The following is a 12610-nucleotide window of genomic DNA, read 5'->3' on the forward strand; positions in this document are numbered from 1 at the left end:
ATTCGACTCGAACTTGCTCATGAACAACATCTGTTAGGAAGCCTTGCAATTAAATTAAGTTATCATTTTCATGTATTGGGACAACATCATTTCCACGCTTAGAAAATTCCCACTCCCAAAAACTGTTTAGAAGCTTCTTTTGATTTTCACGTTCTACTACCCCAAGCAGGGAGGCCAACGGTTCATTTTCGACCTTATTCAAATCGGATGTACCACTAACTGTATCTACTATTTTAGATATTCACATATTCGGATTCAAATATGAACAAAGAATAGTCATATCCAAATCTGAAATCTGATTTCACAATCTAAATTCAATTTTTATATTCATAAATGAATCCAAATCAGAATTTTGAACTGAATTTTGCCAGTCTTCAAAATGTAAGAACATTAGATATACGATATTTATTAAATGCTACATCTGATCCTAATCAAATCAGATATTTATATATATCCAAAATTGAATCTAAATATGACAGGATGTCATTTTTTAAATCCGAATCTAATCTGATTTCTTAATAGGATATTACGTTTTCTTTCCTCAAAATGATTTGGTCAGATAATTGATCCAAATCGGATATATTAATATCCCTACCCTACCCATGTAAAAAGAAAATTGGAGGCATGACACCCATTACTATTATCTTTGAATGCAGTGAAGCAAAGGCAAGTATTTGCGTCGTCAATAAATATCAATGCATGACATTTGCCCAAATATGGTTTTCAGTACAGATTTTCATTATCCAATCCCCCATCTTTGGTGCTATGTTTTGATAAGAATTAGCGCTGCAATCAGATTTTCATTATCCAACCTATGACACCTTGTTCGTGGGCAGTGCCTTAAAGTGTTCTCATCAACTGGCGGTTCAATCGACTATCGTAGCCATTGGGCAGTGCTGGAAAGATCAACCTCCATACTGGTTTTGAAAGACTCAACTGTAAATGTCAATTTGCAGAGTGATATAGACAGGTAGGAGTATATCTACACCAGTTTGCCTTTTTGGGGGAAAAAGAAAAGGCACTTGACTAGTCAATAGTAGTCAAGAGGCCCAAAAAAGCCTACAGCTACATGTGCTTAGTTCACAAATTCACAGAGCTAACGCTATCTAGTGTCTAAGCGGAGTTTTTTATCCCGTTTTGAAGAACATCTGGTGGAGGGGTGGGGGTTGCAAGTGCAGGCTCCCTACCATTATTGCCAGAAAAATAATTACTTACACCTAAAAATATAGATCTCTTAGGTAAAGGATGATAAAAAGATGACAAGATTCAGAGATCCATGGTCAGTACACTTTCAACCAGGTCAAAGAAACCCTCAACAGAATCCCAAGTTTCATGTTATAACTCCATTTTCTAGCATGAAGACCTTTAATTTCCGCTAAAAAAAAAAAGCCACTCCAGATACAGTTTTCCAGGGGTTAAAATCCTCCGACCATCCGGATTTCTGTTTAAACACAACCATTTGATGCATTGTATTGGGCAGACATGATTGAACACAGTGCCCAATTCAATGCATCAGACAGTGTTGTTGTGAGAGGCCGAGAGATTTCTCCATCCAACAGTTTTTCGTACATTTTTATATACAAGACAAGTCAAGGACTATGACGAACCCCACATGTTAAGATAATCCACGAAGTTCTACGCATTTTCTTCTGACCATGGCCAACTTAACATAAGTAACAAAAACTCGATTGACAGATTCTGCTAGTAAATACATCAGAGCAGGCTTCTGTTTATCTGTACATTTGGATGCTATTCTACCATTCTTTACACCATCCTCTTCATTCACATGTTCTTTAGGCCACACAATTTTTTGATGCATCCATTGATTTCAAAAGTGGACACACCATATGACATCATCACATAATCGACTTGCTATATACAAAATATTAACAGCTTTGGACAGGACTGATGAACCATAAACCTTCAAGGCTATTTCAACCCCTTTACCTTTCCCATTCTTTTCACGAACACGGACCTTCACCAGACCTCCTCACAAAATAGCCGAGTTTTGCATCCATGTGACAAGGATGGGAGTTCACGTTGTTTTCTGACACAGTTCCTGGATTAACTTGTTGATTACTAAAGCCAGATGATATTACCCAAAAGAGCTTACCAGGAAACAAGCAAATAGAATCTACCGCCCCACCTGATCTCCAGCCTCAGAGCCTTCAGAGTGAAAGACGATAGGACGGCAGCGCTTGTCTTCATTCATTAGGCTTGAATTCTGGAAATGAGTGATGAGAGCAGCTTTACCCTGTATACGAGCATATGCCAGTGAAGCCACCTTCTCACTGTTAAATTTCTCCCACTTCTTTCCGTTGAAGGCCTGTCCAGCACAAAATCGGCTGTTACTTAATAGCAGGTAAGCAAATTAGTGCTTTTGATTCAAATTAATGTTCGGTCAGAAGGATTAGTAAAATTTCATCAGTGTCTAAAAACTCAATCGCATGTCAAACTTTCATGCAATAGTTATAGACTAGGGGATTGAACCTTAAATAGGAATTGCTGCAATAGCAATCTTGGACAAAGTACTATCAAGATGGTTGTTTCAGAGATAGCAGATACAAGAAAGAGTACGCCAACATGGAAAAGGTAAGTGAGACCCACTTTCGTGTGCTTTTGCTTCAAAATATGGCTCTACACCGCCTCGTAGAACAGGGTTGCACATTCAGGATTTTGGCAATTCCCATTCTCCAAATGCGTAAGTCCCCTCCAACTGACAGCTTCTATGAGGGTCCTCAGTTTAGCAACACCAAGAAATTTGGCAAAAAAAAAAAAGAAAGAAAGAAAAGCAGCAAACCGGTTTCCATATTTGTGATTTCCCATTCTATCAAATGGTCCAAAGGCTTAAAATTAGCTGTTTTTATTGTTGTTTTAGCACCACCAGCTAAGAAGCTGATCATTCATCTACACCTATTTTTTCACCTCTATATAGGGGGATTTTCCCAACAAATTCTATAACTTATACTATGATCTCCAGACTAGAAGAGCGAACTGTATGCCCTCAGAAGAACCAGCTGAAGGTATAATTTGATTTGAATTTGGAATTCAGACACAGAAGTCACTAGCCATAGAAGAACCTCCGAAATCTCAATTATAAAGCATCAGAATTTTGTTCATTTTAATACTACAAACTCTTTTGCTTTTACTAAATCCAGCCAAGAATACAGGCACTTCCAGGTCAAATGGAGCTCTTTTTGAATTGGAAGGTTCTTCTCAAGTCCACTGTCCACATAATTTTTTAAAACGAAGCTGTCAACTACAAACTCAATTAACTCAGATCCATGTGCAAGGCCGGGTCGCAGATGATGTGCTACTATCCAAATAACTGTCAACCAGCAAAGGTTTATACAACTTATACAAACCTCAGAGAAAGGAATCACGTGGGAAGGAGACACCATGTTTATGAAAGCATAACCCACGTTGCATTTGTTCTGCACATATAAAAGGAAACATCAGGAAAATCCACATATTTTGTCCTTACATATAGTACATGTGAGAAAAGAAAAGTACCTTGAAGTCTATGGGCAAGTAAAAAAAGTCATATGTGCCCCCATGATTTTCATCAATGGTTGCAAGCAGCATTTTGGACGTGTACCTGAAATTCATATTGCAAACAAGTTAAATTGACAGACAATGAATTCTCAGAAATTCAAGTTCCATAAATTTCTCAAAACCAAATCATCATACTTATTAGGGATGTTCTTTATCATGAGTGTTGTTCTGGTATCTTCACCACTGGCTATTTTGTCCAAGTCAAGTTGATACTGCTTTTTGTTGTCCATCTGGGTTACATCATTCTCAACTCGTTGACTTCTTACACGATTAGCCATTACCTCAAAACGCCCAGGGAAGGGAATACCCCCATGTACCAAATTCCCTAATCTATGTGATGGATAAACTGGTAAGCTTGGTGAGCCAATTCCGGCCATCACATTTTTCAAAATACCAACTTCAGAGTCCACAGTGGTTCTATTGCCAATATTTATCATGTAACCACCTTCAGTACGATTCATACCCACATCTCCAAAAGAAAGAGCACCCATATAAGCTGTTTCAGGGGAGCTGGGGAAGAAACCTTGGTGCCTCTCAAAGGGGGTACCAGATGGAGCAGAACCAAAATGATATTGATTATGGTTTGATGAACTCATCAAGGAGGTCTGACGATTTGCATAAGAATAACCATGTGGTTGATTGTTGAAAAGAAATGGATAACCAAGTGCAGAAGCAGAAGAGAATGAGGAACTGGTATGCTCAGAATAAAGAGTTGGACTCCCCCAGAGAAACTGAGGTCCACTTAATGTACTAACATCTGATGCAGAAGACGAACTTTGACCAAGGGTTATTTTACCAGCACCCTGCCCCAGATTTGGCATCATTTGACTACTATTCTCTGGGAAGGAACGAGAATGAGAAAAACCAGCATTATTAATGGATTTGTTTAAGAATGCCTGCTCTGCAGAGCTGCTCCTGCTTTGATCTTTACCAATAGGCGCAATCTTCACAGAAGTGGACACAAGAGATGGTAAAATAGATGCTAATCCGGGTAGACTGTTGCTACCAATGGGACTAGTGGTTCTCAAACTTGGAGATGGGCTAAAACCATGAAATGAACTATTTTCTCTGGGGCTGCACTGTGCCCAATTGCCTGCCATAAACAGTTTATTCTGCTTCAGATTGCACATTTCAAAAGCAAAGTAAACAAAAGAAGCAAATTTCTTGGCAAAAGAAGAATATCTCAGAAGTTAGCAAGCACCAGAAGAAGAGCTCCCGATCGGAGAACCCACTTGGACTCGATAGTTTCTACCTTCATCCTGGTCCAGGTCCTGGCTCAATTGCTGCATGAAGCTGAAACAGACATTATTAGATCCAAATAACTTGAGTTGAGTTCCTGACAGCAAAACTAGAAAACTTCCCACAGTTTGTCATGTACTGGAAAGCAAATACATAGCTTCGCCGAGTATTGCATCTGCAAGAAGTTTGCACTTTCAAAAGAAACCAAGTGTTAACCATAGGCGGAGGCTAAGCTCTACGACTTTTATCAAAACCTAACAAATCATGAGACCTCTTCTGCTCAACGACTTTTGAACCCAAAACTACTATTTTGTCCCTCTAGTGAAGGAGGCTCTCAGAACTTACATATATGTGTGTGTGTGTGTGTGTGTGTGTGTGTGTGTGTGCATGCATGTATGTATATACACATACATAATTATACGTACATACATACATGTATACTGTAACATCTTTCAGATACATGCCATATATTTCGACCAACATTTACAAAATCAAATTGGGTGTTGAAAATGGATGCAGACCATTAGAATGGATGCACTAAAAACACTAACGGAACTAGATAAACACCTTTATAGATCACAGACATAAGAAACAACTTTTTTCATCATAAATTACTGTAGAAAAGTTCAACATTATCAGAGGAACTATGTTTAGACCTTCCAGAAAATAGAAGATAAAAGTAATTTTTCAGAAATTCAGAAGCTTTCAGCAGACACAAAATGTCTCTTCATTGAGTATCCCTACACCATAACCACAAATATCTTTCTTGGGTTTCTAACGGCAAAGTTTTCTCAGTTATTTTTCAGCAAAGTTATTTGTGTCAAGAAAATCTCACAAACTTTGAACAAAAAAAAAAAAATCAAAATTAGGTAAAAACAAAATAAATGAAAACTAATAAGACACAAAAAAACTACATAACATGATAAAAATAATGTTTGTATGATGATAAATGATTTAATTTAAGTTTAAATTTGATTCCATAATTATTTTAATGATAAAAAAGAGAATAATGAAAAAATACACAAAAATGTAAAAGATATACAAAAAATTCATTCACGTCTCCTTCAGAAAAATGTGTGTGTGTGTGTGTGTGTGTGTGTTCTTTTCTCTCATTTTTTATGGCTATGCCCTTTACAATGAAATTTGTATCACAAATAGTTGAGTATTCGATAGTTAACCAATTTCATCCATAATCAAATAGACGGGCCATAGAATGACCAGGAGCTACATAGGCAAATTAGAGGAGGGTGATAAGCACATTGAACACAATACAAAACATCCATAACATGAACAAAAGCATAAATATTTGGTGGACAAAAGCTTTACAGACGAAAGAAACTAGGGGACCTCCAAAGCCATATCACATGGATACAGATACAGGTTTAGAGCTTCTTTGAACCCTCTCTCTCTCTCTCTCTCTCTCGATATATATATATATATATATATATATATATAGCAAACAGACAAATACGTTCACAAATTATAGTTCAGAATTAATAAACCAATAAGCACATAATATTTCCAACATGCCAAAATATGCACCACAATGAAAAGTGGATTTCATTTAAGCATTGAATTGAAAATTAAAGAGAATGATACTAGACAAAATAATTGTTATTTAACATGCAATAAAAAAAATCAAATTCCATTTTTGTTTCTTTAAATCACAGATCAAATGGATTTCGGTTTGGGAATTTTCATTTATGTTACTCGGTCAAAGTTGCCTGTCCAAATTTGGGCAACGTGGGCCATGGGTGCATTAACTGCACCTCACATCACATGGTATTTACTGTGTCTAGGCTGAGTCAGACCTCATGCCAGTGTCCTGCTGTGTCAACATGGGTGTGGCACCCTTTCGAGTTTTGGGTGAGCCCGTGCAACATAGCTCCAAAGTCATATTGTTGAATTGCCAAAAATGCAACTGACAGTCTAATAGTACCATGGATGGAGATAGACTAATAAGCACAAAAAAAAAGAAGCACAATAACTAGAATATGGAATGTATATCAGAATCATCCGATAAGTCTTCTTCAGTAATATGATCATAATCAGCATGAGACATAGGTTGTATCAAATAAATGAAGTTAAATCATAAACATAAAATATTGAAGGAACATAAACATGTAGTTTGTAAAGGAGGTCAAACTTTAAACTAGATATAAATTTCAAACGGCAGAGAGCACTGATATCAAAATGGTCATGGTTGCCTCTAGTTGTTTCATGTGACAACTAGTCTAGAGGCACTTAAAACTTTTTGTGTTGCAATAGTTTACTCACAGGAAACCAGTTTTTTCAATAAATATACCTTTTCCGAGCTCCCCCAGGGCGACTCGGTTCAAGCTTTATACGTTTTCCAGCAATGTCACTCCTGTTTAAAGACCGAAGAGCAGCTTCTGCTGCCCTGACATCATAGAATTCAATAAACTTGTGATGCCGCTTATATGGGGTTTCTCGAATCTGTTGAGAAGGTTGCAGGAAAGTAAAAGACAATAAACCAGTGAATACATACATGATGTGTAGAAAAGCAAAGCAACATAAGCTATAGAAGTGACCTCTTTTATTTCTCCATAAGCACCAAAGATCTGGCGGAGATCATCATTGGAAACAGAGGGGTCCAGATTAAAAGCTACAAGAGTTCCCTGATTTATATCCTTATCGGAAGGATTGTCCTGAAATTCAATTTAAGCTAGAAATTGTCCACAATGCTGAAACCACATAAAAATTTTTACACCAACAAAGAACAAACCTTTGGAATTGAAAAATGAATGTCCAACTTTCTTCGACGTAATGGCTTGTTCTGCAGTGCACGCATTGCATTCCGAGCATCGCGGATGTCATAGTAAGATATCATGACAAATCCCCTATGTTTGCAGGCAGTGTACATAGACCTGATTGCACCATATTGCTACAAATAGAAAAAAAAAAATCCATGGTGTTGAGTTGCATTTCATGATCTATGAGTAAGCAAAAAAACCATAAACAAGAAAAGCCTAGAAGTAAGTGTTGCATGTCAATTGGCTAACAAACGTAAAATACAAGAAAAAAGAGAAAGATTAAGCATCAGGGCAAAATTCACACTATGAGAAAATAAAGGTAGATGCATTATCTCTACAATGATTACTTTGGAACTCATTTTCTTTTTGAGAAAACATGGCATATCTATCCAAAAGGTAAAAGTGTATAAACATCTAAAAATCTAGCTTCCTATGACATCATTCAGATCACCATAAAGCATTAGACTTCTAGGATTGTCCCGAATGACATGAGGGATCAATTTTTATTATTATGGAAGCAAAAAAAAAGTAAGAAAAAGATGAATCCAATGAAGTATATGACTAGCTTCTGAACATTAACCATGTGAAACCTGTTAATCAGTTAATGGTTTATTTTTCATAGTTCTGTCTTCAACTTAAAATCTTAAATTTTTATATGTTCTTTTTATATTTAAATCAGTATGAATTTTCCTTTAAATTTATTTTTTGTTTTATATATATATATATATATATATATATAATGCACACACATTTGCTGTCGTACCCCCATACCAAGTTTTTCTAAAATTGCGTACCTGTACCCGTACCCATAACCCTACCCATACCTATGTGACATAGATGCACAGAATAGAAAGCTTATGGATGACCACAAAGAACAAAGGCTAGTACGTAAGAGAACAGCAAATGTTTTTTACTATCCATAACTGCAACAGTTCTATCACATACCAAAGCCAATGAACACAAGAAAATAGATTGAATCATGTCCTCTATGACATGCAATTTCAAATTTCAAGATCTGTGACATCAGAAACAAATTGCACACAAGCACAGAAAGTAGTTAAGTCAGCTAAGATGGGAGCAAGAAGCTTCCAACATCTGATGAAGGCATGAACCTCCTTTCGTGGAAGTCTTATTGCAGTCTATTTGGATGCACAGGATATTAAAGAAACAAGAAAAAGCATCCTCATAAAGAAACACAACTGTTCCACGTGCAATAAAAGACCTTTTTATGGATAATATCATTGCATCTGAGAAACACAAAGATTAAAGTAAGAGTCAGCTAAGATGGGAGCAAGAAGCTTCCAACATCTGATGAAGGCATGAACCTCCTTTTGTGGAAGTCTTATTGCAGTCTATTTGGATGCACAGGATATTAAAGAAACAAGAAAAAAGCATCCTCATAAAGAAACACAACTGTTCCACGTGCAATAAAAGACCTTTTTATGGATAAGATCATTGCATCTGAGAAACACAAAGACTAAAGTAAGATAAGCAATACCAAAAAAACAGGAAGTGCTGCATTTAACAGATGGTACATTCTACGGTTATCATGTACTGAACGAGAGTACCAATGACAACAAAGATATAGAAGAGTGGAAAATGACAAAGAACAAGAAGAAAAGAAATCAACCAACTACCTCAAACAGAGACCGCAGCTCTGAATCCTCAACATTGCTATTGATATTCCTCACAAACAATGTTCTAGAAGGGTGTTCTCCATATGGATGCTCCCCGGCAATAGCTCCCACACCATTTGAAAGCCCAGAGTGTCCGACACCACTTCCAATATAATTATCTGAAATGGTTGCCTTTGCAAAACTCAGGTTGAGGCTCTCTTGTGGCTCCAAATCCAGTTCCAAGCCCCCACCACTGCCAAAGAGATCGTAATCATCTAAATCTTCAAGATGACCAGGCAAGGTACTGTAGTCAAAGTTTCCTGTGATGCCAGCTAACAGTTCGTCCTCATCATCAGGCAGAAAACTTCCAGCTGCAAGATGATCAATATCTTCAACGGACTCTTTAATCTCTCCATTTGGATGAATATGGTTTAAAATTGATGATGAGGTTCCATTGATATCCACTCCATGATCCAACCCGTCAAGACTTGCTGCTAACATATCATATCCAGTTATCCAATGTTCACTAAGATAATAGAAACATTAGAACTGAAAAGGTCAAAAGAATACATTTCTCATGTGGCAAAACAGGCAAAGAGCTTGAAAATAGGTTGCTATCCTCTGATCCATGATATATCCGAGGCTTAGATTCAATTCGCCATGCAGTAGCTTCCCTTTGAGGAATTGTCACTGAAGTTGCTTGAGCTGAGCCTATCGAAAACAGAAATAAATAGTCCAAGGTTAAGAAGAATAGACAAGTGATAAGACACTGGAAAAGGCTACCATAAGAAGACAAATGATAGTCTAAATACTAAATAGTAATGGTTAAAGGAAAAGAGAAAACCTTGATGTGAGAACCCAGAAGATTCACCCATCGCATTGGACTCTGTGAAGGGATGAACAAATGTATCAAAAGAGAACTTTAAGTGATTGAAGATCACAAAAAATCTGTTGACATATAGATCAAATACATAAAGTGCCAATGTTACTGTTGCAAGCAGAAAAAACAATCATAAAAAGGCAAAAAACCAACTCAGCCATTTTCCTTCTGCAATACTTTGGAATATTATTTCTGAGAACTAGAACGAAATCCATTCTTACCACAAGCAGCTCTGCATGAGAAGCTGGAACGATTAGGGAATATCACATACTTATAGCAGAATCATCAGCAATAACAGATGGCTGCATTTGAGATTGCAATTAGGCGCTTAGGGAGAATAGGATATGTTAATGTTCAATGAAGCTATGGATGAGCAAAGACAAAAGAATATAGGCATAAATAGATGATGCCGTCACAAAGAAGACAATCTCTATTACTAAAGAGGTGGATTGCCAAGCTGCTAGCAGATTGATATTACTTCAATTGGTGGATAATGGAGCACATCAATTAACCGGATCATGCTATCAATTTAAGGTGGGGTTGGTTGCGGTATTTTTTCTATTTTTAGGTGCCCTAATCCTGAAAAAACCAAAAATCAGGATTTTCAGTTAGACCCCTCAACTTCAATTAGAAAACCAGAATAGTTGCATGCTTTGTGACTTGAACCTGGAGAACATGTCCAGTGTTCACTGTTTTGCATTTGAGTGGACATTGATGGTCCAAAGTGTTGGAGATCCCATATTATCTACCTGGGCAATCATACGGTCAATTATTTGATGGATTAGTTCGTTCACCAGCCAAAATAAGATAAGACTGCTGTGTCTTTGTGGAATTGGCTCAGTCACCAATAGGAAGTATACAGTCATGAACAAAGACGTCATTTTCTATCATCCAAGTCTCAACCAACAATTACAGATTTTTGAAGTTAGACTAGATGGTTTGCTTAACTTTTGAAACTCAAATAATCATACTAACAGTATTTTCTGGTTATCCAGTAGACTCTATAAGGAATTGGAAGAAGAAGCAACTTCTGTTCCAAGTTGATCCATAAGAAATTGATGCACAAGCATAACCCTTGGTAGCTTAGCTAGAAGGCTGACCCCTCAGAGAGCCAGAGTATCAGACGTTATTGGAAGGACAAGCCCTTATAGTATAGCTGACAGTTTCTGCTATCTATCACACTGCTTGGAGATGCCCTCATAAGTTCCTTAATCAAAAAGGACCCACCATGCCTTACCCCAACCAAGAAAAAGATAAATAATGCACGTCTCTTTCTGTCTAAAGAGAAGTTCGTAGAAGCTTAAGGTTCTATGGTCAAAAAATAAAGTCAACGGACTCCTAAATATATTTGCTTCAATCGCTCAACAGTACATTGGAAGAACAGCGGGAAAGAAAAAGAAAACCTTATGTTCTACCATAATGAAAAAGGAAAACCATATATTCTACCATAAATGAAAGCGTTGGATTCTATAAATTAAATTGCTAGGCGAAGAGTAGCTCGCTGTAAACAAATTAATAAAATCATTTCTCTATAATACAGGAAGCACTCACGAGAACAAAACCAATAACAAATTATCCATCGACAACCACCAAAAAGCAGAAAATTACAGAACATTCTATGACTGTCACCATCTAAATAAAAGTTCAATCACACAAGAGCCCTTGCCTGCATATTGCACATGTCAAGCGCCCAATAAACAATCTTCCATAAAGCGTGAACAAATCATGACGAAACAGAGTATCTATCAGCAACTCAATGAGAGGCTAAACAAAGAAGAAAATTATCATTAAAAAAGAGATAAAAGAAAAGCTTGGACACTTAAAAGCGGATGAGGGGGAAAAAAAAGGAAAAAAAAAAAAAGAAAGCGAGAAAGTAACCAGAAGCTAGAGCAAAGAAATAAAGAGGAAATCAATAAAGAGACACATATGTAAGCGAATAGAAAACGTACTCCCAAGTAACCACTAGGATCAGTTACTGGACAAAGGAGTTCCAACAGCTCCTGCCAAAAGAAAGAAATCGAGAAAGATAAACAATTTAGAGCGCCTATATCATGTTCATATAAAAAGCGCCAATCATTGTTTATCTCCCCAGTGATGAACACGACGTGAAAGCAGAAGGAGCTAACAAAATGATAATTGGAATCCCTGGACTCTCGCCTTCTACGAAAAGAAAAAAAAAATAGAGAGAGAAGAACGCTGAAAAAAAAAATCTTTGCCGTGCAAAAATCTCACGGCATGGAGAAACTGAAAGAGAAAACGAGAAGGGGAGCTACCAGCTCCTTCTTTGCAGCAAAAGAGCAGGCCACCAGCGATGCCTAATGAATGAACACGAGAGAGAGAAACGAGAGAGAGAGAGAGAGAGAGAACCTTCGGAATTCACAAAATGTAAGACACCCACGAAGTTTCTCCGCTTCTGCAGGGTAATGGAATACCCACTGGTAGGTGGTGTTGTGTGTCTCTGCGGGGAACCAAAACCCAATGGCGTCCTTGCTTCGTCTTCCTGCTTTTGCCTTCTCTTCCTCCTCCTATCGATCTATAATATTTTT

The 12610-nt window shown here is 37.2% G+C and overlaps 1 protein-coding gene across 6 annotated transcripts; it reads right to left on the minus strand.

The window, feature by feature from the left end:
- Positions 1-1670: 1670 nt before the first annotated feature.
- Positions 1671-12610, minus strand: LOC116257468 (protein MEI2-like 2). Of its 6 annotated transcripts, XM_031634247.2 has the most exons (14): positions 12432-12609; positions 12014-12064; positions 10029-10070; positions 9755-9895; positions 9206-9675; positions 7541-7699; positions 7347-7463; positions 7100-7251; positions 4757-4848; positions 3691-4648; positions 3514-3598; positions 3366-3434; positions 2147-2326; positions 1671-2059 (listed from the first exon to the last, which is right to left on the minus strand). In XM_031634247.2, the coding sequence occupies exons 3-14, from the start codon at positions 10057-10059 to the stop codon at positions 2036-2038; spliced, it is 2478 nt and encodes an 825-aa protein (XP_031490107.1). In that variant the 5' UTR covers positions 10060-10070; positions 12014-12064; positions 12432-12609; the 3' UTR covers positions 1671-2035. The 6 variants fall into 6 exon arrangements, with proteins under 6 accessions (XP_031490107.1, XP_031490111.1, XP_031490106.1 ...); XM_031634251.2 differs by lacking the exon at positions 12014-12064 and having other exon boundaries at positions 4808-4848; positions 12432-12610; XM_031634246.2 differs by lacking the exon at positions 12014-12064.

This window comes from Nymphaea colorata, chromosome 7, assembly GCF_008831285.2.
Source record: "Nymphaea colorata isolate Beijing-Zhang1983 chromosome 7, ASM883128v2, whole genome shotgun sequence".
Classification (NCBI taxonomy): domain Eukaryota; kingdom Viridiplantae; phylum Streptophyta; class Magnoliopsida; order Nymphaeales; family Nymphaeaceae; genus Nymphaea; species Nymphaea colorata.